Source organism: Emydura macquarii, unplaced genomic scaffold (assembly GCF_026122565.2).
Source record: "Emydura macquarii macquarii isolate MOO-44397 ecotype Brisbane River unplaced genomic scaffold, CSIRO-AGI_Emac_v2 contig_2205, whole genome shotgun sequence".
Classification (NCBI taxonomy): domain Eukaryota; kingdom Metazoa; phylum Chordata; order Testudines; family Chelidae; genus Emydura; species Emydura macquarii.
The window spans coordinates 18,438,894-18,464,645 of record NW_027132342.1 but is presented as its reverse complement, the minus strand read 5'-3'; the positions used below and the strand labels follow the sequence as shown (position 1 = coordinate 18,464,645).

Sequence of the window (25,752 nt, the reverse complement as noted above, 5' to 3'; positions counted from 1 at the left end):
ACACTCATTTGCACTGAGTCAAGTTCAGCCCCTATAAACATCAAACAGTGTACAGGAGTGAAGGTTGATTTCTGGGTATTGAGCTGTAGACCCAGTTGCACAAATATGTGCATAATCCTCTGGGTGGCTCTTAGGGCATCTTCAAACAAGAGGCCTGGAGAAGGCAGTCAGATATGGGTAGATTACAATACCTATAATGTTTGCAGATGTGTCACTATGACAGAGAATACTCTGGGTGCGGATGAGAGGCCGAATGGAAGTACTCTGTACTGGTAGTGGTCCTGCCTAAAGGTAAATTGAAGGAATCTCCTGTGAAAAGGTAGGATTGAAATGTGGAAGCAAGCATCCTGTAGGTTGACGGCTGAGAACCAATCTCCCTGCTCTAGAGATGGAATAATTGCTGCTAGTGTGATCTTGAATCCTTGCACCTTCACATATCGGTTTAGAGCTTTTAGATCTAATATGGGTCTCCAGCCTACTTTTCTCTTGAGGATCAGGAAATATTTGGAATAAAAAGCAGAGGTGAACAAGAACTGGCTCTATGGCCCTTAGGCATAGCTGATGATCTATATCAAGATATAACAGTTTCTCATGAGAAAGGTCCATGAAGAGGGACAGGGAGAAAGGATAGATAGGAGGGAGGCCAGTGAAGTGGACAGAGGTAACCCTTAGAAATGATTTTCAAGATCCATTTGTCAGAAGTGATCTTTTCCCAATTCCAGAGGAAGAGAGCTAGATAATATCTGAAGGGATGTGAAAGGTCTGTGTATTGCAGCTGTTTTAAGGAGCGACTGCTTAGGGCCTTGACCAAGGCATCAAAACTGGTGTTTTGAGGTTGAGATGTTGAAGATTGGGAGGCTGATGTTTCCACTTCTGCATCCTAGGTCTTGTTCGTTGTGGCACGTAGTATCGCTGTGGTGGAGGGAAATGGGGTAGTCAGGATCTGTGAGATTGTGAATTAAAATTTTTTTTCTGTCCCTGTATGCAGATTCCTAGAGAGCTCTGGAATCCTTTAAAGTGCAAAGTGATGCATCAGTCTTTGTCAGTGATGAATCTGGAGTCCTCGAAAGGAAGGGTGTCAATCATCTGTACTTCCTTCGACAGCCCTGAAAGGTGTAACCACAAAGCCCATCTCATTACCACAGTGATCAAAACTGAGCAGGCCACTGTACCCGCAGCGTCCAGTGTGGTCTATAGCACTGTTCTTGCTACCAATTGCCACTCATGGATGATGGCTTGAAAACTGTTCTTGTTGTGCTTCTGGCAAGTGGTCAATAAAGATGCTGAGTTTTCCATAATTCATGTTGTACTTTGCCATTAAGGCTTGGTCATTTGAAATTCTGAATTGCAGAGTTGCCGAGGAATATGCCTTCCTCCCAATTAAGTCCAGCCTTTTCCAGTCTCTATCATAAAGGGTTGTGTTTAGCATGTCACTGCTTTCCTCACAAATCAATGGCATCCATGACACTAGAGTTAAGCTGAGGGTGCGTATAAAGAAAATCTGCCTCTTTGGGGGAATACATAATACCTCTCATTAGTCCTTTTATATGTTGGCACAATAGAGGCTGCTGTCTGCCGGATGACCTTGGCAAGATCTAAAAGCACCTCATTGACTGGGAGGGCAATTCTTGAAGAGGAGAAGGTGTGTAATATGTCCAGCAATTCATGGTGGGTGGCTTTCACCTGTTCGAGGGGAATTTGCAGTGTGTCAGCATCCCTCTAAGTAAGATGCTTAAAATCATTGGCCAGTGATGGTGGAGGAGGCATCACCACCTCATCCAGCGAGGAGATATGTTAGTGGTGTAGTCTCCTCTTCTAGTCTGGCCTCCTACTCCTCAGAAGTTTCCTCCTGAGGTTTTGGGGTTCTGGATACAGAGGCTGTAGGAGATGGTCTAGTACACACTTGGAGACACTTGATGCCTGAGAAGTCTGGTGCCTGTAGGCTGCCCACAGATCACAGTATAGCCACTGAAGAAAGGGCATGGATGGCAGCATCCACAGGTGGCCATACCAGGAGGGTTGGAGATCAGAGCATGGGTGTAGTGGGAAGGTCCCGGTTGTTGTAATGATGAGGCATGGCGAGAGGCCAGAGAGCAGTTGTAGTCTTGGTCACTGTCATCTGACACCTCATTTAAATACAATGGAGCTGATAGGAAAGCTAGGAGGCAAATGCTCCTATGTTGCAGGTGATTCTGGGGACTGAGATGTGCTTGGTAACAAAGCCCTGGTACCGAGCAGCAGGGACTCTGGTGTCTCCATGATCATGAGGTCCCTAGAAAAGTGAAATTCCTGCAGTATCATCATTGCAATCAGTACCGTCAGGGGTTGTCGGTGCTGACTTGTCAGTACAAATGATCTTTTATGGGAGGTGCAGTCCAATGAGGCTTGCTTTGAGGCGGTCAGTGCAGAGGATTTCTTTATCAGTACTGATTTTGCAGAGAGTATGAACTTTGCTGTTATCTTTGGCAGGCAGTGCCACCATTTCAGAGCCTGTGTCCTTCAGGTCTTTAGGCATTATGGCAGAGCTCATACCCGAGGGTCCCTGTGTCTTCTTGGTACAGTGTTTCAAAGCCACTGGTGCAGAGGTGACTGATCATACCGGGGATCTCCTCTATCTGGGCAGGAGTGCAGTTTGAGAGCTTCCAGCCCTCTTTTTGGATGCTTTGCAAGGGGAGTCAGAAGATTTTCTCCTCTGCTCTCCCTCCCTAGAAGTTCAAGGCCCCGGGAACGATCTTTGCCATGGAGGGGATTTGGGACAAGGACCAGACACTGGTTTAACAGTATCTTCCATGAGGAGTAGTTTCAACTTTAACTCCCAGTTCTTTCGGAATCTAGCCTATAATTGCTGTCAGAAAATGCATTTTGGTGCCTTGAAGAGGCTCACATCCCACAGGACAAGAGGAAGGGTCCACCATAACCAGTATTGCCTCCCTGTAGGAGAGGCACTGTTTAAACCTGGGGGAGCGGGAGGGGATGGGGAGGGGAACAGGGAGAAAAAAATTTTTTTGAATTAAAATGGAAGCTCTAGAAATGTGACAAAAACAAACTCTAAGAAGTTATATCAACTATAATGAAACATGGGGTAAGAAAACCAGACTGCTGTTCACTCCATCTTAGGCCAAAGGCAACTGACAAGGAACTGGGGGCAGTTGGCCTGCGCAATGCTAGATAGCCTTGAGGCACAGCACTAGGGACAGAGAGTACATGTGCAGGCCGAACACTGCTACCTGAAATCTCCGATCAGAGGCACAGATACACCTACTGTGGCTCCCATAGGGAAGTGACTCGAAGAAGAATCTCTTTGTCCTGATCAATCAAAAGAGACAAAAGTTTGGCAATTCTTGTGTGGCTGAAAGTTGCAGGGAAATAAACCTGAAGTTTTCCAAGGGTCTAACAATGGATAGCTGGGAACAATTTAATTCAAACATGAGGAATCTAACAGCTTTCAGGAGAAGCTTGCTTAAGAGTTCATCCCATCAAAGGTTGCCTAAACAAGTTTGCCTTTGTACGACTAAACTGGAAAAGGGAATAGATCGAAAAACTCCTAAGGAAGGAAATCCAGAGAGAAAACCTCTGCCTCAGAGCACAAAAGACAAAATTTTGCAGAAACGCCACTACCATAATTCACTAAGCATGCTTCTAGAAGGCACTGACAGGCAAACTGCACTGGAAAGAAAGAAACCACTCACCTGAGTGAAAAAGATGCCAGTTTCAAGACTGATTCAACAGATCCCCATGGTAGGATGAAATTCAACATTTCCCTTTATTGGTGGATCAAAAACAAACTTTCAAGGGGATTGTTTTCAGGCCTGCTGGATCTGGACTTCGTTCTGAGAAGCAACAGTGTGAATCATCTCATACAAAGAATCTTTTGTTGCATATTGCAAGGAAGACAAGGATGACAGCAGTCAAAATTGTTAATATTCTCCTTCAGAACAGTATCTAGTTTATCCCTAATCAACTAAGAATCCTGAAGTAGGATGACCATGAGCTTGAATTTGTTTGTTGAATTCCTCAGACCAAGTTCACAGACAAAGGGCTCTTCCGAACAGCGTGCATATCCCTCGCTGGTAACTTTAGGGTATCACACTGCATCACAGAGCTTTAATAGCAAAACAAAAGCTTTCAACCAAAGCTTAAGATTCCCTCAGATTTAAGACTGGATCACACCAGTCTGTGGTTGTGCAAGCCAGTCTACAGAAGCCCTAGAAACACAGGATATGCACACTGTGGCACCCAGCACAACCTGGAAGAATTAGCAATCCTTGCATAAAGCCCCCACACACTCTTCCAATCCAGAACATCTCGAGTATATTATATTTAATTAGAATAGTGGATTTGATACAGGAAACACACAGAAGGATTGATCATGGGAGCCAACAGCTTCCCAAATATATATATATATATATATATATATATATATATATATATATATATAATCATCTAACATGTGTTGTCTTAATTAAAGCAATTCTGAAGTGATCTAGCATTTATCCAGTACCTATAAAAAACATACTTAAACCAGAATTAGTCAAAAATTTCCCCATCATTGAATCCTTCCCAAAAAAAAATAAAAGCAGTCTGACATCCTTATAGTGAATGTCAGCTACAAACCCCTTACAAAAAATATTCCAGTTTCTCCTATTGAAACAGGCTTTGCATTGGAGCTGTTTTCATCATGGTCCCCACTGCTTGAGAGGCAGAAGGAATTTACCTGCAAGCCAGCTGCAGTCTTTTAGAGCAGCAGTTCTCTAAAAATCATCCACCGTAGATCATAGTGATCTTTGGAGAGGCTGTAGACAATATTTCCTCCAATTTTAATCTGTGCACATAACTAATGGTTATTTGAGATTAAGTTTCAAAATCTATGAGTGCAGTTTTACATTGCCTCACTCCATGCTTCTCCTAATTCCCTCTAACCTGCTCAGTCTCTCATTCCCCCACTTTCCCTATTTATTCCTAACCCACATTTATATTTTCCTCTTTTCACTCTCCTTCCTGCATACTTCCATTTCTTCTCATACACCCCCCTCCCCTTCTTCATTTTCACAGTGTGAGAAAAGTTACATGTACAGTGAAACCAGGGGAGAGGGTGCATGTGATGAAAAGAATGAGACACAGGAAGATGTAAAGAGAAGAGGAAGGGGAGAAGAGATGGTAAAAGTGGGTAATGGAATGAGGGAGGAAAAAGTGTAAGTGAATAAAGCAGACTAAATGAGGGAAAATCATGTAGTAAAAAAAAGGATGGGGAGAAATTGAAACCATAGGTTTTAAAGTCAAACTCAGGTAGTCATTTCTTCTCCACAGAAATTGAAGAGGAACAGATAAGGGGAGAGAGGTTGGCAGAGTTGCTTTGCCTCCCTCCCCCAAGATGCAAGCAGCAGTAAGCTGCCACCAGGATTGGGGGTTAAGATCCTGGAGTCCCCTTTCTCAGTCAGGAAGAGCAGTGGACACAGGAAAGGCGCCCCCACCCCTTCTCAGGAAAAGGCAGCAGCAAAAAAGGCTGCTCTGGAGGTCCCGCCTTATTGGCCAGATGCAACAGCAGCTGCAGGGAACGGAGAGGGAGCTCCAACACTGCCACTTCACACTGGGATGCAGGTGCCTCCTAAATTAGGAATCTTTCATGTGCAGCAGGCAGGCACTGCTGAGTGCCTTGTGCCTACCAGTAGTGTGGCTGTTCATGAAAGTTAAGTGGAAGCAGGATTGCAGATTAAAAGCCTCCTTAGGCTGTAAACTCCTTGGAACAAGGACCAGCCTTCTTGAATGTTTGTAAGTGCCTAGCACATAGTAGACACTACCATAAACATTAAATGGCACTACATTGTTCTTGTTTCCAGCTACTTCTCTAACTAGAGAAGTTTTTTAATTGAAGAGTAAATCTGCAGACATAGCAGGAAATGAGGACTAGCACAGCTCTACCCCATCCGTGGCCCCACGAAGTCTTGGGACCTCCTCAGCCATCTTGGCCAGAGCAAGGAGGAGATTGACATCTACTTGACCGGGGGGAGGGAGGGGGGGGGGCGGCGGCGGCGGCTCTGTAACTGTGGGGCCTACTTCCCGTTCCATCGTGCACTCACGCATCCGGGCAGAGTTCTTCTGGGCAGTGTCCGCCAGCTCCCTCGACACCTTCCGGGAGCAGTGGGCGCTGTCCGGGGTTCTCGGCTCGGTGTCCCCTTCTGGTTCCCTCTGTTTTAACCTGTGACCTCCACGCCCCTTCCTGGTTTTTTTCATTAGTTGTCCCAAGTACTTAGTTGTATTCTGGGCTCAGTGGCTCCTCCCCTTAGGCTGGGGAAGGGGCCTTTAGCAGTGGGCGGGCGCCTGTTTACAAATAGGACCAGCAGTAACTGCTGTAGTCACAGAAAATGTAGACAGTTAGCCAATAAGGAAGCAGGGACAGGCAAAGGACCTGTCTCTACACTCACATTTTTCTCAATTTCCCACCACTGTACTATCACCAAAGCACCTCCAACAGTGGTAGCTATAGTGGATGCCCTATATACTCACATATCAGTGATCTTCCATGGCCATTTATTCCTGAGGGATCAATTATATCAGGGAAAACTAATTCTGTAAACAAATACCAAATGACAAATTTTAAGCACAAAAAAATAGGTAACTAAGTCTGAGAAGTGTATCAGATACCTGTTATCCTGCAAGACCAATACAAAATATGAGTAGACCCAACCAGCAAGGACCAAAGGCAAAACCCTGATGTAAAGTTTAGCCTTACTCTCTATCCTGGGTTGCTGACCTTGGATACTACATTTGCACTTCGTATTTCATATCCACTTCTGGTAGTAGATGCCTAATAAATGTTAATACTACCTCACCGGTGACTGCTGGAAGAGGTTCTGAGTATGAGCCAGACTATTTCTCTCTCCTAACCCAGGGGGGCAAAAAGTGTTATACACCCAGCTAAAAATGAATTTTAATTCTCTTTAAATGAATCAATGTACAATCATGAAAGCACTCTTCATCCAAAAGCATGTCACACACATCAATCCATCTGCCACTGAAACATCCACATTTGGGATAGATAACAGCCCCTATTTAAGAGGCTATAGCAACACTACGGCCAAAATCTCCCTAAAAACATGGTTTAAAATGCCAATGAGAAGAATATTCCTATTATGTTCCTTAACTGCACCAGCTTCAGAAGCCCCACATCTACCACAATAGATCACTTTTCACCTCCTCCAGCTTTGGACACCACGATTCATAAGATTCAAGTTATTTTAATAGTAACTTATCTGCAGGATTCTAATTAAGGTGCTTTGGCATAATTTTATTCAGGATGCATTTAAATTGCAAGAAAAATTTGTTATGTTCTTTCTATAAAATTAAGAATATCTTATGTCATTCAGTTACAACTGAAATCTACTTTTTCCAAAGTTGTTCATTGGTGTGGCAGGGACCTAACCAAGTTACCATCCTAATATAACCAAATTCTAGATTTTTACAAAGTGACCTGAACAAGTTCACCCATGTTTTTAACAACCTAACTTGCGAGATCTGTATACCCCCAAATTATGTATTTAACCAGATGATTTGAGGACTGCTCAATCACAATTCTTTAAAAATATTTCAAACTGAGGTCAAGCTTTACACACAAATGAAGCATTCTGATTGGTGTCAATGACATACCAGGACTGACATCTTTCATTTCCTTTTCATACAAGGAGTAAACTCTACCTTTCTTGGAAGAGCAGAAATTAAAAATATGGAACTTTGAGTTGGTGATGTCACTTGGCCTTCAGATTTGTGGCATGCAACCATCACCAAAGAAATGCACTAATCATATTTGTCTATGAAGCACCTTCCCACTCTGAATAAGAACTTGAGAGTAAACTGGACAGCAGGATAGTAACTAAACAGTGCTAACAGTAAGTTGCAGAACAGCCAAAGAGGCAGAACAAAAGGAGTTTTTGTTGAAGATTAACTGGCTCAGGGCAGGTTGAGTTGAGACAGTGCAGTGGTAATATTGTTCGACTTGTAAATTTATAAGATACCAATTGGAAACTTGTTAAATTCCAGGCTGGTATATCTAGACTCCTAAAGACAAATAAGCCTCAAATAACCATCTTACTCCTAAGTCCAACTTCATTCAGGAGGGCAGACTAAACCTTTGGTCATATAGATAAAGCCCGGGCAGCTATCAAAAAGGATAATCCTGTGCAAATTTAGAGCAATTCTGTTCCAAGAAAACAAGTCTCTCTCCAAATAAGCATCCCAACAAGCTTGGTAATAAAATGCAATAAAGTTCAGCTCAGGAAAATTTTTAAAACAGATTTGTCTGTCCTCAAGGGCGTGCCAAGTTTTCTTACATAGGATTCCAAAGCCAGCACCCCGCATATTCAATATCATGGAACCTTGGTAAAAACAGTTTCCTTTTCATACTGAAACCAGGGTATTTATTTAGAAATAAGTTTGTAAAGTAATATCTTCATGTCTATATCAAACAAGCACAAGGACTTTTACAAGGGGGGGTTTTATTTACTGAATTAAGTGCATAAATACAGAATTCATGTTCCAGGACTTATGTGGTATGAATGAAAAATTTTTTATTTCATGTATTTTTTAATTCCTTTATACATCAACAAAATCCATCAAAATCAAAATTTTAACTAGATAATGTCCTTAAAATGCTTAGGTTTGAAACAGTCTCAGTAGGTGTGAACAGAACAGATGGCCTTCAAAACCTTGTTGCAAGAGCAATAGGTGAACTTACCCCCAACTCCTCACCTTGACCCAAATCAAACACAGCTAGCAGCAGGCTCATTCAGGAAAAGCACACCCTGTGCTAACTAGCTCCCTTCCTACTTTCCAAATTCTGCTGGCTCCTCTCGGGCACACCCCTGATCTAAAGCAGACATTCTACTCCAATACCAGCTACACATCATTGAGGAAATGTTTCACTCTGACTCCATAGGGCAACAAGAGGCCTCCAAAGCATAAATACAACCATTTCTGCTACCCAAATTGAAGAGCCACTACATTAGTAAATCCAGGCTCCCAGGTTAGAAAAACTCTACCACTGTACTTTACCAAAATATTTTAAAACAGTGAAAGTTATATTTAACAATTATGTTTAATTTCCTTTTCCATCTGTTTTTGAAGGTTTGGAGGTGGGGCTGATGAGGGCAGATGGGTGGAGAGATACAATGGTCAGAGATATTACTGTTGTGAACTTCTGCTAACTCCACTGCAAGAAGTGAAACATCGGCACCCTGCCAACAACTAAACCAAATGAAGACATTCTGGAATTTCAGCCTCCATTTCAGACTGTTCCTTCTCATTAGGCAGTTCAGTTACTTTATAAGCAACGTATGTTACAATCAAATATGAAAGAAAAATGAAATTTGTTTGGGCCTACCTTTAGAGCTAAGGTTTCTCTCTCCACGTTAAACCCTATACACCAAATATACTTTCTATCAACTCAAGACAGAAAATTAAAAGCACTCCACATACTGCAATGATGTCTTTGATTTACAATCCCAAAAAGCAAGCAACTGGATCAAATTTCCTTCCTTGTTTGGTTCTACATGGCACACTTCAGGGCTTAGGTATAAATAGGTTGGGGACTTAGTGTAAGTTATCTACATCAGTTCAAAGACTGACCTTGCAATCTTAGGAAAGATTTTCTCCAAATTAAATAGATGTTTTGAAATGTAATCAACTTTTATTGATACTTAAATCTAGTAATTAAAATCCATCTTGGACTGCAAATTATTAATCTTGAATTTAACTAGTGTCAAGTTTTAACTTAAATAAGATTCCTCATTGGATTACACAGAACAATGCATCAAACTTCTTTTCTGTATAATTTCTATATGCTTCTAACTCTGCACATGGAAAACTTTCAAACAAACATTGAACAATTGTTTAATTTCCTTTTTAGAGTACCATTTGAACTGTATATTGCAACACATCCTTTTGTAATAATCGCATTTACCAAATAGTCCAAGAGATCAGTCTACGAAGGTTAATATCTATTTAAAATACATTAACACCCAATCAACAGACAGCTCATTATTACATAGGCACAGGTACCTACCAGGTACCACATTTACTATTGCATCAAACTCACAGGGACAGTTTTGATTTTTAACAATTTCTTAGGATATTCATAAGGCAATTATTTCAGACCATTTTATTAATACTAGTTAAAATCTAGTATTACAGACTAATACTCTAAATTAGTTAGCTTGTTTGTTTTTAAGTTGAAGGGTGTTTTTTATGGAATAAGGTGGCTGGAGAAAAGCACCCTAACGCAATAAGCTTCCAAAATTTTCATTTTGATTACAGCATCTGAATAAATCTCTCTTTAAAGCATCTTTAAAATAAACTTTCCCTCCTTGACCAAGACATGATATAATTCACTCTGGTTGAAAATTGCATAATAGCGGATTGATTGTACTGACTTCTGATTTTAGAGTTGAACCAAAAGCCTGGAAAAAAAATATTCCAGTTCAGAATATTTTGAGGAAAAGGGGGTTGCTTATGTGACACTGTCTGGATTGGAGTGACAATTTATAATATTGATATCAATATTGCAATGTTACAACAAATCTTGTAAAACGCACTATGTAAGGTATCATGGAAAAGTTATGATTTACTAAATGTGATAAGCTCATCTGTATGTGTATCATCTTTGTATTGTAAACTATGAAGGTGTGTGATATTTCTGTATCTAGAACTTGTGCTGTGCTATTGGATGATAACCCCAACAGATTAGCCTCAACGCTGTTCAGCCTGATTGAGGGCCAATCAAGGGCCAACAACTATACAATAAGCCCAGAAAGAGAAACCAGAGGCTATGCCTATGAGTCATCACGACATGTAGAAACATGCCTGTGAACAGGGAACGCCAAGTGCTTTTCCATGCACATGTGCTGTGGACTTGTGTTTGAAATGGACCACATAAGCAGAAACTATAAAAGGCTGCTTCACCATCTCTGTCTTGTCTTCATTCCTGCTTCCTACCTCTGGATCAACATCTCTACATCTGAAGCTGTGAAACAAAGGACTGAGACCCATCCAAGCACTGGATGTACTCCAGAAGAACTATACAAGCCTGCAAACTCCACAATTCTGCTAAGAATCTGATATAGATTAGATGGATGGATGGATATATGAGAGAGAGACACTTTGAAGTCATTTGTATGTATCTGACTGTTTTGATCATTTAACATCTTTCTTCATGTTTCTTTTCTTTTCTAATAAACCTTTAGTTTTAAATACTAAAGGACTGGCTGGCAGCATGGTATTTTGGCTAAGAACCAAACATATATTGATCTAGTAATATGTGACCCTTTGAAGATCAGGAGAACATTTTGGTAAAGGGAATAGAATTTAAATAAGTTATCTTTTTACTGGACCTACGTGCTGTTTAGGGACCAGAGACTGAAATGCAATAAAAGGGCTTTGTAACTTCTTGTTTTAGCTTCTTGATAACCAGTGTGGGAAATCAGAAGCACTGTTTGTGACTGGTTGGTGAATCTAACTTCAATGTTAGCTATCAGTTTTGGGAGAATCTGCTCTCCTTTTGCAGTCTGCCCTGACGTTGGCATTTTGAGGTGGGCTACCCTGGACAAGTTACAGGTCACAGCCTACTTGTAATTTAAACTGTCATATCATATTTCCATTTGCAAAATGACCCAGTACAACTCCTTCTTAACGCTGTTCCCATCCCAACATCAAAGCCCATTTCCTCCCCCACCACTCAAAAACGTTTTCTATTTTTTTTTTCTGCTTTCCAGTTTATTCCCTCACCTTAGAGTGAGTCTTCCAAATTTTATAACAAACTGGAGTCTGCTAATACATACCCAGTAAGAATCCTAATATGGGTCCATAGAAATGGAAGTCAGTATGTTTAATAAAAAGGTTTCAAACCCACTTGTTCCATCAATAACTCAAATGACACTTCTCAAAGCCATTTTAACAGTATTTTGCTATGTGCAATATTGCTCCTTCTGAACATGTTTGGTTTCCTTTTGTTTATTACTGTATAAACTAATGTTCAATAAATATGGGACAGCATGAATTCACCCCAAATGCAATCAAGATATCTAAATGATACCAAAGAACTGTTGAACAGACCCCTGAAAAAAGGCGGGTTTTTCTTGTGTGGTTTTATTTTTCTTTTTTTATTTAAAAAGGAGATTTAATAGATTGGTTATAGTCGTGTTAGCTGGCAATGTTATAATACTCAAAAGAACAGTGTCATATGGAGTCAGGAACATAGTCATGGACAGAAATAAAATCTACATTATCAGAACAAAAGAGAATCTTAACTGAGTGGTAGTGATGGCAATGCAAAAAAAAATTCACAGATTCTTAAAGTAAGACACCATCATCCAGCAATATTGGTACGTGTCTCTAATGAATGTGGCTTGTTAGAAGATCTGTAATTTTCACTTTACATAATTCCTCTGAATGCCTGTAATGCCACAAATTCTTTTGTACACCCAATTGTCTAGAAGGCTAAAAATAAAGTGTCTTCAAAGCCCCTAGTTCTTATAAAGGATGTCAAAGTTACCACATGGAGTAAGTAAAGTAATCAAGCTTTTCTTACCTTGTTCATTGCTCCAGGTTGTGGCCCCCTCAGTCCTGTCTGTCCTCCCATCTGTGGAGAACCTTGCTGCAGTGTCTCAGCCAACAAGTTACCAGCATTACCTATTCCTGGATTTGGATATGGCATGTTGGGTCGCCCTCTTCCTGCTCCAATTGAACCGTTCATGACTTGTCCTTGCATCATCCCTTGTCCATTGCCTGCAGCCAGCATCCCAGGATTCATGCCAGCATTCATCCCTGTGTTCATTCCCATGCCAGGCTGATTAACTGGACTATTTACCGCTGGCATCATTCCTGCAGTGGACTGGGCTGAAGGACCTTGATTTGGGCCACTTGTACCCATCCCCATATTGGGAGACGTCAACCCTGCCTGTGCCATGGGGCTTTTAACCATGCTGTTTAAGATTCCCATTCCAGGACTGTTCTGTTGGGTTTGACTTGCCATGCCCTGGCCTGGGCCACCAACCCCCATATTGAGGTTTGGAGAACTACCAGCCCGTAGCAGTTCAGACAGCTGCTTGTGTTTAGAAGCAGCATCTTGTGCCATGCCAAGGCTGTTCTGCAGCTGATTAATGTCACCACCATTGGTAAGTCCCAAATCCGTGGAGTTGATTAGCTCATCTGGCAAATCATGTTCCAGATCAAAGAGGGATCCAAAATCTAGGAGAAAAACAAAAAGTTTTTAAAAATTCAAATCAGCTAATGAGAACTGAAGATAGACCCTTGGTTTTTTATTTTGGTTTATTTCAGTTGAACAGCACAACTTCAGATAAACTGTTTAGCAATATTACAGAATCAGCTACTATTTGCAGTTAGCCAGGTTGCCTTGATGCAAACCACCTCTAAACTTCAAAGACTTTTAATGAGATTACATCTTTTTTTTTCTTTATGATGCACAAAAATTGCCTAAATCCCAACTCACACATTTCCCCCCCGGCACATAAACCAATTTTGTTGGAGGACCTATTGGATGGCTAAACATGTTTGCGAGCTCTCGCACCTTAGGTGTGTGTGTTTTAGATTTTTAACAAAAAAAGTGGTTTTCTAAAGTGTTAGTCATTGAACTTAAATAGGTTTTAATAGAGCCAAAAAATAAAGTTTTGAATAATTAAAAATCCCTTCCCCTCAACTTCTCAGCTGTCACTTAACTACGTCAGTCATTTTCTGAATAGGCACGACTAACATTTCTAGTGTAAAAGCAAACAAAAGACTTTCTTTATAAATCATAGTGCCACTAAAAGGAGATGTCCTTTTTTTCTTTTGCTGGTCACCTTAAAATATTATCCCAATTTTGAAAACCAAAACAAAGTTACAAAACTCAATGGATCTTCACTGGGTAGTGTCCACTATGATTCTATTTGGTTGCAAAGAGTTCAATTATAAGTAAACCATTCCCTGCCTATACAGGCAGAATATAAGAGTGAAAGACAGCAGGATCAGAAATCAAGCCCCTCTCACATGGCTATGCAGAGTCCCCACTAAAATAAACTGGAATAGTTTCAGACAGTTTGCACGTGGAAATGTTTAGAATGTCATTGGAAAGACGCATTACAGCAGCTCCAAGAGCCATCTCATCTAGGAAGATCACAAGTACTTAGATATGCAATACATACCATGACTCTCTTAATGAAAATAAAACCTGTGGATTCTTTTTTACGGTGTTAAATATAAACCAGAAAGTGTTTACACAAATGATCAACTACCGTTTTATGAATTCATACTATTTTAATGACTAAGGAACATGCTGCCTATTGTTTCCAGTCAGAGAAGATATTACATAAAATAGTGATCATATTTAATTTTAACCCTTCTTAACACAAATTTCATTTCATGAATACTCTATTATAGCAGATATTTTACTTCACTTTCAAAGAAAGAGATATGATTCAAGACCTTGTTAGGCACCTAACCGTGTTAACACACTATTTTAGCACTATTGCAATGCTTATTAAGGGGAAATGCCAACTCTACTGAAAGAAAAGGGAGTATTACCACAGTAGTTATCACTAAAATATTAAAATTGAAAACAAAGAATTAATAGAAGAAATAAGCAGCAGGTTAAGTCTGAAAGACTGAATTCCATTAGATGTTTGCTCAATAAGGATTACAAAGATGCAGTACCAAGTTGCAAGACCTTCACACCAAAAGAGTATCTGCCTTAGAAGTAAGCATTACTTCAAAAATGAAAAGTAAGTCACCAAAAAAGTCTTCTGAAAGTTTTGCTTCTGGAGATTAGTAAAGGAACAGTTACATGAGTGGATTAAGATGAAGCAATTTAAATTCTAGTTACATGTGTAATGCACCCATCACTGCAGTATCCAAGCACCACAGATAAAACTAGAAGCAAAATTTTTGCCCAAAAGGCTTGTAATTTCCAACCTCCCTTATTAGTCCATTAATTTCTGCAGCCATTGCCTCAGTGAAGTATAAAACAGACCAAGGGGGAAAGCTTATGGAAAGGATAGGCTTTGAAGTAGCACCCTCCTTTTGATAGTCATGTAATTTAGTTACTATTTCACAGATGAAGTTGAGAAGAGAAGAAAAAAGGCCCCTTAATTCTACTAAGCATACAGTAGCCAGAAGGCAGGACTGACCTTCATATAATCAGAAGAAACAGAAAGGACTTTACTCACTTATAAAGAACTAAATAAATATCCGTGTGTGGAAGGAAACTGCAAGGATTACAATGGAAAAGCATCTTAAAGATAGCAGGAGGGCAAGAGAATTGGGAAAGCAATAAAAGGGACGTGATACTCTGAAAAGACTAAAAAGAATGTCAAATGTCGAGAGACTATCAGCCAGAAAACACACAGGTTAAGTACTGTCGGACTAAGAGGATCAGTGAGGAAACATCAGAAACAAGAGAAAAGTGATTCACAAGCTACAGTCCATGGTCCAGCAAAGATCTGAAGAGCAGTTCCCGGTAGTTAGTTGAATAAAACTATGAGAACTAAAGCAGTGAGATGTTGCAAGAGAACATGGTCCATAAAGGGTGCCTCTTATTAAGCAATTCACAGAATGAAAGCCAGAAAGCAACTGAATAAGGAAATTCCTGAACATGAAGAACTTTCAACTCTTCTTCAAATTATGATGTGACATTTCCTTGGAAAGAACTGTGTAGGGGATTTAAGATATAAACCACTCCTCTAAACTAGCATGATATTCTTGTTTTCAGGATTCTAAAGCCACCATATTTGCTTTTCCTCATGAAATGAAAAGACCACAGAGTTCCTCTGAAGATTTCACAGTCCCATGGGATTCTCCCTCTTAGATCTCCACTTCTTAAGAGCATGATGGCAAAATTCTAAACTCTAAGGGTTTCTGGATCATAAGAACAACTCAAGTGGTCAGCGATGTAAGCCAACCCCTATGCCTCATTGGTGGTCATGCCAAATGAGCCTTTCAGCAGGTAAAATGCTCCCAACAAAACAAGCAAACAAAAAATGTTTCCTCAAAAAGCATGAAATTGACAGATGCTTGGAGAACAAAAATCATACTATATTGGGAGATAATCCTCTTGGCATTAAACATTCAGAGATACAGAATTATAAATATTTTTCTCTTATCTAAAGATACCATTTGCCAAGATTCTCCCTTCTGAAGAATACGAGGCACAAGAGATGTCTCAAGAAAATAGCATCAAGTATTAACCAAAAATATGACGTGAACTCCAACGAGGATAACAGCATTCTGTTTTGTTTTTAATGACAGGGAAAGATGAATTGTCTAAAAACCAAAGCTTCAAAGTTTTTACAGCCAAAGGATGGGAAACAAACACCAGACATTGAAAGGAGAATACTAAGAAGTTTGAACAAAGTCAACCAAACTAGTAGGCTGAAGCAGACTGATGAGTTTGCATTCCCACATTTTGCAGGCAGATTCTGTTGGACTTATGGATCGAAATATGAACAGCCTCAGGAAACTGAGTACAGCAATATTGCTTTGTGTGTACTTATGTACATGACAAGAGTAATGGCTCATTTCATAGGCTATGATGAGACTGACGCCAGCAAAATTGTCACCGCCAGATCGATCTTTCTTGATCAATTGAGCGGTCAGTGAGACCTGCTCAATCGATCAGGAAGTCGACTAAGTAAGTTCACCCCCTCAAGTAGCATAGCATTGAGCCGGAACAGCACAGTGAGAACAGCGCGCAGAAGAGAAGCAGAGCAGTCAATGTCAGTTATGCAAACTACTCTGCGTAGTTTGCGTAACTCCCGTCGACTGCCACCGAATTGCGCGGTTAAGTGTGAACCAGCCCATAGTCATATTAATTTACAGACAATATGCATCTCGAGGCAGACTGACCAAAACAGCACTGACCAACTGCTTAAGAACCTGGTGTTAAAACTCAAGAAGTGGAGTCTGCTTTCTGTGATGTAGAGTCCTCTGCAACCTAACTATCTCTTTCACCCAGACTGCACCAAAAAAGATCTGACCAAAGTAGGAGGTATGCGGACACTGGACCATCACTGAGGTAATGATTTGTGATCTCTAGAGATATCATGGCACCATCTCAAATATGCAAGAGTTACTACATGATGGAAATAGGCACTCTGGTTTAAGCTCTGAAGTGCAAAAGTCACCAATACACAGGAAATATCAGGGTAGCTCAGAAGGATCCTACGTTAGGTTACTCTGGGGATCCACTAATATCCTAGATTCACAGGTAAAGTGAAGATATAGAGAAGAAGGACTATTGCACCCTAAGAGTCTGATGAAGAGTTACTGAGACAATGACAATCTTTGATTAAGCCATATCGAAAAAGATTACTATTAATGTGGAGTAGTCTCAGAGTGTAAAGAAGATATGCAACAGTTCTCTTATGAACTGCACCAACAGCAGATGCTTCTGCTATACCAAAATGTCCCTTTGTCAGATGCTGACCCAACCACAGGACTCATCTTTGAAAGAAAACACCCCATAAAATGTTATCCTTTCTGGAACCACATCATGAGCAAGGTACAGACTGAATAAATTGCTTTAATCCCACAGTCTTACAGGGCCAGAATATGGACAAAAGCCAGCAACGGCCAGTTTGTCTTGTCACTCAGTTCACAATTCCCTCATGTACTCTCTTGCCTTATGGGACAACAGACCTAACCTCTCCCCCATGCTGCCAGCTGCTAACACACCATCTCTCTCCAGCAGCCACAGCCTCCTTGTGCTACCTTGAGTATACAGAATCCTCTCGTATCTTGGGCCATTATTAATGATATCTGGATATTCACTCTGACATCACCAAGAACTTGCACTGTGAGGGTTCACCTTAAACTTACTTCCAACAAGTTGAGATCTAAGGATCTGAACAACATAGGATACATGTGTCAACTCAAGTCCAGTCCTTCTGACCTTGCAACAGGATAGTAGTTATTCCCTACCAGCTGGTCTCTGTCATGCATTGAATGAGGATTTTTTTTTTTTTTTTAAATAAACTTTCATAGTGTGAACTCTCTTTCCTAATAAAGCAACTGCAGGAGACCCTTACTATCTTGCGTCAACATACATAATTTTGGTATTGTATACCATTGATTGTTTTATGGGTTTTCCAGCCTGCAGCAAGTCCAGGCATTCAGCATGAGTGGTTTTCCTCTGACCAGTCATTTGGAAACCCATCTGACACCCAGGTGGCATTAAGTTTTCAAAATTCAGATCTTACTAATCAAGGTCCTGAAAGTGAATTTGACTTTTAATGCATTAGGAACTCACTGTTCTAGCATCTCAAAGTTGTTTTAATTAAGGTGGAAAACAATATCTCTAAACTTATTTAAATTGCAGTAGTACCTATGAGTCCCAGTGAGGGACCAGGACCTCATTGTGCAAGGCACTGTACAAACAGAACAAAAAAAAGTCCCTATCCCAAAGAGCTTATATTCTAAGCAAAATGTAGCCTTACTGATTACCAAGCAAAGAAACAAATTTGCATATGGACTGAAGTACTCAATGCTAGTCCCTCTTCCATGCTTTCTGGCTCAGACAGATCTCATTCAGATTAGAAAACTGGAGGAAGTTCTCCTCACTTACCTTAAGGTGAGTCTTACCTGTTCCTGAAAGTATATTAACAGGCCTACCAAGTTTCTGGGTAGTTAGCTTCTAATAATCTGCTGGAGGACAGAATAATCCCAGTTTTCTGGAAACTTGCTCCAGAGACCTCCAGATACCTCAGTCTCCCACATCAGGCACACATAGCAAAACTATCGACGAGCACTCCACATTCTATGCAGAATGCCCATCAGTGCTCCAAACGTAGACTCCTGCAAGCATTAACAGGTGCATCTCAAAGCTTACCATCAATACTGACTGCTGAGTGCCACACAACGCAGGCGACTATTTGAAACATATGATATCTTTTGTGCTTTGAGGCAGAAGCCATGGCTGTGAAATGCTAAGATCAAGGCACTCTCTGCATGGTGACCTGAAAGCTATCCAGGACAAGTCCTAGACACAAGAAATAAAACAAGCCCACAGGACACAACTAAGCACCATGGTGTAAACCTGCTATTCAGGTTCACAGTTAAGCACCAACATTCGGAATCCAACAGTGGAGGCTCATGACGATGTACACTTTAAAAAAAAAAAAAAAAAAAAAAAAAAAAGATAAGCTGAGAAGACAATGAGGCAAAGCTCCTCAAAAGGCAAAACACTACATGCCCCGAACAACTTAGTTCAATACTTTGAAACAAAGGTAAAGTTAAATCATCCAATAAACCTAAGGAAGGGGTCAAACAAAGTGCTACCAACAAGCTCTGAAAGTTGCAAAAATATCAGGGCCCAAAGATCTCCTTATGAGGAGACGAAATGACTCTTCTAAGAAGAGATGAGACACAAAGATTCTCAGCCAGGGAGGGACTGAAGTAAAAAGGCTAACTGATGCAGCAAGAAATTGGATTGTGGTGAAGAGCCACTACTTTGGTTGAAGGGGCAATGCTCCCGTGGGCAGCTCCTTCACCAACTGGTCAAGGAAAGGACTGGAAATTTCAGATGGCAGCAGTTAGTTCAGGTGGAACATTACTACCAGTAGGTGTTCAGCTGTTCTTTGGGAACAAAAAACCTTCAGCGCTTTAAGAGTTCCACCTTATTTTGTCTAGGAAACATTCAAGAGTGAGAATTCTAACAAATGATATCTAGATAAGGTCAGATTTATTTTCCATTCATGGGGTTTATAACAGGATCCAACAGCATTTTTGCTGTAAACCACTCTGAAGCAACAACCCCCTTTGAGCTGAAATTCAGTGTACACGGACTTCTTCACCTGATAGTTTTTTCCTACTTCCTTTAAAAACTGTGGAGTCATTTTTAATTAGAGGGCAACCAGAAATTAATTACACCACTGCTGTATTCAACAGACAGAATCCAATATTTGATTCAAGACTGAATAAAGGCAGAAATTCAAACAAGACCTAAAAAAGTACATCAAGATTCAAATTCATAGCCACAAAAGCTACTGAGTTCAGTTACACATCAAACCTCCCAATATCCTAGGATGCTAGTCCCTAAATAACCAGACGTAACTTCACCTGTTTGTGCCTAGAGTATGAAAGTTTGATCGGAGCTCCAATTTTTTTTCCCTGCTTCTATTTCAGGAATCCATAACCTTTGTGCTTTAATACACCTTTTGTGTTTTGGTAACTCCAGAAGCCTCTGCCATTAGGTTTTTAATTCTGCTCACTGTAAGAAATTGCAGGTTTTTTGCTCTTTCACCACCACACACCCAAGGGCCCACTTTTACGCAGTATTCATGTGCATTCTACCTCAAGGAACTCAAAGGGAAAATAAGATGCCTGAACTCAAAGTTTGGGAATGCAAGCAAAACCCTACCCAATAGTTGTTCAGAACCATTCAAAGTCTGCAAATGGAAGCCTGTAAGCTATTTTAAGAGAGTAAAGCAAGTGCTTCAGACAGAGGTTTGTACTAGCATCCCAACAAAGTTCATTGGTCCAAATGTCCAGCTCAGTGGCAGAGGTGCACATCACCTCGTTTACTAGTTGAAAAAAACCTATCAGATTTTATAAAATTAATTTGCAAGCAAGATGACAATATATAATAAGAGTCCATTTATTGCTCTAGCACCAATGTGAAAATAATGTATTTTGGGGTGCTCATTCTTCATGCAAGTTCTTACACTGTAATTTGTATACAGCCCATATTTCCTGATCTGATTGCAAATTCCATGTCAAGCAACAGCTCTTCAAAAGAAAGCCTTCCATTTTGCTCAGAACAATGATCTGAAAGTTCACCTCAGGGCCTGATCCAAAGCCCACTGAAGTCAATAGAAGAGGTCGGACTTCAAAATGGGCTTTGGATCAGTGCCACAATCAAGAGCACTAAAACTACTGAGCCATCTGATTCAAAGAGGTTGTAATCCAGTTTCCATCTTGTTTTTATTCTGGATTTGACATCTGGAAAACTTTACTGCTTTAACATTCAACTAATTAACATGTGAACGTTTTGTCACTAATTAGATCATTAAAATATTTTGAAATAAAATGTTAAGATTTATAAATGATTGAGAGTGTTTTTCACCAACATGAGCTAGGGAGAGATTTCAGCTCACTCACCATTCTGAAAGCTGTGAACACAAGAGGGAAATTTAAAAAAGTGATTGCTATTGAGTAAATCTACTCGTTTAAAACTACACAATGCAAAGCCTGTATTTTAGTTTTGCTCAGTGACTACTGGTCCAAGTTATAAACAACATGAGGGGCCTTGGACATTAATAGTTAATAATGGGCCCAGTATACCAAAGGTAAGAGTCTAACCTAATACCAACTCAATCACTTCGTTAATCAACTTATTGCCTAGTACATTCCCCAGACAGGATGTGCCATCTATAATATGGCATACACTTTGTAAAACTAGACTGATTCAAAATAAGACTGTCTAAGGAAAAGACATATACTTCAGACAGGAATTTCATTTGTACAGTTTTAACACCTGCTCTGAAGTATATAACAGTTTTCATTAACTGAAGAGTCTCAATTTTCTGAGCATTATTGGCCCTAGTCCAAGTGGAAATTAAAGGTGAATGATCTTATTTTAGCATGGTAACATTGTGGACCACCAGAAGAAAGCACAATGAAGGAATCATTCACTATTATGCCAGAAAGGATCAGTTTTCTACATTGAATACCAAAAATGTCAGTAGCCCTGCAATATTTTGGGACTTTTGGGTTAAGCAGTCTACAGTCTATTTGCAAAGTACTTACTAGGACAGTCCACCTATTCAACCCACACATACGATTCTACAAAGTAAAAAACTAAGTCAGTGGCTTGAGTTGAAAACATTCATTTATAGTCACTACACATTCTAGAATTGCCTCTGTAAGAGAATCACCATGGCTCACTCTCACTCATGCTGCCCAGCAACACCAGCAGAGACATGTAATTGATGTGGTCCTGAACTCAAGCATCCTGTTGTAAAAATCCTAAATTCAAGCACAGAGGCAGTATAGGCATGGTTCTGCACTTGTGCTGCAGAAAAGGAGAGGACGACAAAAGAGAAACTTCTCTCGGCATTCCACCTCACACCAGCAATGGTGAATCACCTATACCACTGCTGCTCCTGCACATAGCATTTTCACAACAGGAGCAGTGGAGAGAAACTAACTAGTATCACATCAATTACATGTCTTTGCTGATGCAAATACAGCTGAGATAGCTACACAACTGACTGAGTTACCCATTACAATTTCCCCATCTAACAATGGGAGCTGCACAGAGTTCTTGGAAAAATGAAAAAAAAAGTGTCAACATTTTCTTTAAAAAGTCCTACAAACAAAAGCATATTTGTATATGCAGACATATATAAATGACAGTAGATGACAAAGTAAATCCTTCAAAATACATAGAAAAATTAAGCAACATTTGTTTTGTGCTGTGATTCATATGCCAACTTAGTATAAGGAAACGTGCTTTTAGAAAAATATCGGATCATGCTCATGGACATGTTGTTTACCGCTTAGTAAATAAGAGGATTCCTGTGAATAAAATAACTAATGTCCTGAATTTCTGTATCTGAATTCAATGGGATCACTGTGTTTTGCATGCCACTGAACACAGCCATATGCAGAGACAGATGTATTTTACTTCAACCTGCTGCTACAGTTTAGGTAAAGCCTGGGAAGCCAAATCCTTGGAGACACATATAGGTAGTTTAAGCTGACAGGTAAACAAACCAGCAAAATTACTTAGTTTGTCAGATAACAAATCTAAATGACTTTGGGCTCAATCTCCACAGAGAGGCGCTAGTTAATGTGCAGAGAAAGGCTAAAGTAAGATCATCAATAGAGCATGCACTGGAAGGCTGCCCCACTGAAGCAACTAAGCAAGTCATAGAGGAGACTAGAGACCAGGGTGGATAAAAATCAATGATTTTTTTTTTTTTTAATTAAAATTGGATATTTTTATTTAAATCTGATTTTTTTTTAAAATCAATAAAATACTAAATTTTTCTCTCGTTTAAAAAACAGTTACAATTAAATCTCATCACAAACATATTAAACCTACACTTACAGTCTCATAAAAATGAATTAATGGCTCTAGTCTGTCCAGCCTAACTACCAGCTCTTGCTTCTTGAAAGTTCTGAGTTTTCAGTTTCTGAATTAATGGCTCTAGTCCAGTGGTTCGCAACCCATGGCCCGCAGAGGCTTTCAAAGTGGCCCACGACTCCTCTCCTGCTGGCTGCAGAAGGGAGCCACTGCCTAAGGACCCAGGCAGAGCACTTCCGCAGACCTAAATGACCGGTGCAAGTCCTTGCTGCAGCCAATGGGATGGGAGATCAGTGCTCCCCTCCCCCTGGCTGCGGTAGGGAGCCACTGCCTAGGACCCAGGTAGAGCGCAGGGGGCTACAGGATGTGTGCATTTTCCCTACTGCAGTCAGAGGTATGAAAGATCAGTGAGGAGGGAGGCAGTCTCCTTGCTGAACTCTTTGTCTGGCTGCAGTGTGGGGATGTTGGGGGGACAGGGAGGCTGCTGACAGAGACTGGTGGCCCTTCAGGGTTGTAACAATAATAACTGTGGACCTCGAGCCAAAAAGATGGGGAACCACAGCTCTAATCTTTCCAGCCTAACTGTTTCAGTTTCTCAGCAGACTAAAGTCACCTGTGCAAAGACACAGGCTAGATAGGATTGTGTTCTGAGCTTATATGGTGGAGGAGCTGGGCCACGCAAGGCAGAGGAGTTAGTTAAGACTCTGTCTTAAGACAGAGAGACAAAGGATGGAGGCAAAGTAGAAAGGAACTGTAGAATGGACTGGAAAGAAAAAGGGAAGACATTCAGTACACACACAGCTTCCCCTATTCCCCCACATTTTTGCCACAGAAAAACTATCATGGGGTGTAAGAGACCCCATCTGGGAATATTTTGAAAAAATTCCTTCCCTGGGTAAAAAAAAGGAAAACGTGTCAAGTGTAAGCAGTGCAAGAAGGAGGTGCAGGGCCTAGTTGCACAAATGAAACATCATAATGAAAACTGCTTATTGGGAGAAAATGATGTGGATGAAGATATGGATATCTCAGAACAACAATGTGGATCAACTGGTTAGTAACTTAAATAATTCACTTTGCAATGCACCATTCTTCAAGACTCTCTCTCTATGCCTTTTAGTATAAATGTTATTTAACAAGTAAATTCCCAAGCTGTTTGCTATGTTGGATGTTGCTAGAGAAAAAAAGTTTAGCTTAACTAATTAAACAAGCCATAAGGATTAGCTAACTAGGTTTAGAATCTATCACCCAAGTATACGGTATAGAAAGCTGCAGTAAGAGAAATCTAGAGTTGCCAGTTGCCACTGGGCGTCATTTTCTTATTTTATATTACATAATACATGCCCTTTATTTTGGAACATCATGGCCACAGACCATAGTAGTGATCCCATAAATCTATTCCCTATTTTACTTCAGCATAACTCAGCTTTCCCAAGGGAACCCCATCCTACGCTTGTTTTCTCAAAAAACAGAAGTGCCAGTGAGTTCTATGGGGCTTACTCCAAAATTAAGTGCACTCTAAGTGCAGTCAGTCCTAGCTTTTTTAGTAATTTTGAATTGGATCTGCATCCTTGCTGAAAAAAGGGAAACGATTAAATGAATAGAGTGAGAAGAACGACTATTCAAAATCATTTTTTAATTTTGTTTCAGGATTCCATAAGCATAAGAGACTGACTGACTGTCTATCTGCAATAACTTCAGAGTCATCTGTCGGTACTTTTAGCAGCAGTGCTGCAAATAAACGTATTTCAGACAAAGTACCAGTCGCAAGCAAAAGACTTCAATCATCCAGTAAAACCAACACCATGGACGGGTTTGTAGTAAGGACCAGCAAATACCAACAAGACACCAGAGATGAAAAGATTGTTCGGTTCATTTATGCCACAAATTCTCCTTCTCACATTGTTAACAATAAACACTTCATTGACATGGTTGAATCCTTACGACGAGGCTACACTCCACCTGGAAGAGCAGACATTGATGGAAGGTTGCTAGATACAGTGTATGAGAAGGAACTTGAACAGCATGCAAGAAATATTGAGGAGAAATTTGCCAATTTAAGCCTTGATGGGTGGAGCAATGTACACAATGATCCAGTAACATGTGCCTGTGTGACAAATGAAGATGGGATTGCATATCTTTCAGCTCAATAGATACATCAGGAAATGCCCACACAACAGAATATTTAAAAGTGGCAGTGAAAGCTGTAATAAACTGTGAACAAAAATTCAATTGTCACGTGCACAGTTCTGTCACAGACAATGCTGCAAACATGGCAAAGGTGAGAAGATACTTAGAAGAAGAAACGGAAGGATGCTCCCTAATAACATATGGATGCAGTGCTCATTTAATGCATCTTTTAGGCAAAGACTTAAGTACATCTTCTCCAGGAATAAAAAAATGTTGAAGTCACAAAATACTTCCGTAACAACCATTTTGCTTCAGCTTCACTGAAGAGAACAGGAGAATCCAAACTAATTCTCCCTCCAGATGTTGGATGGAATTCTGTGGTTGATTGTTTTGAACAATTTATTAAGAATTGGCCTATTCTCATAAAATTTTGTGAAGAAAACTGTGATAAATAGATGGAAGTATCTCATTCGAAGTATCTAACATTGGATTAAAGAGGAATGTAGAGGATATGCTCAGTATACTGAAGCCTATATGCAGAGCCTTAAACAAACTTCAGAGAA

The 25,752-nt window shown here is 40.2% G+C and overlaps 1 protein-coding gene across 4 annotated transcripts in view; it reads right to left on the bottom strand.

The window, feature by feature from the left end:
- Positions 1-25,752, bottom strand: part of EP300 (E1A binding protein p300) — a 113,484-nt gene that overhangs the window by 78,682 nt on the left and 9,050 nt on the right. For all 4 annotated transcript variants that reach the window (XM_067559559.1, XM_067559561.1, XM_067559560.1 and 1 more), the window contains exon 2: positions 12,575-13,233. In XM_067559559.1, the coding sequence (XP_067415660.1) occupies positions 12,575-13,233 (659 nt within the window). The remainder of the gene's footprint in view (positions 1-12,574; positions 13,234-25,752) is intronic.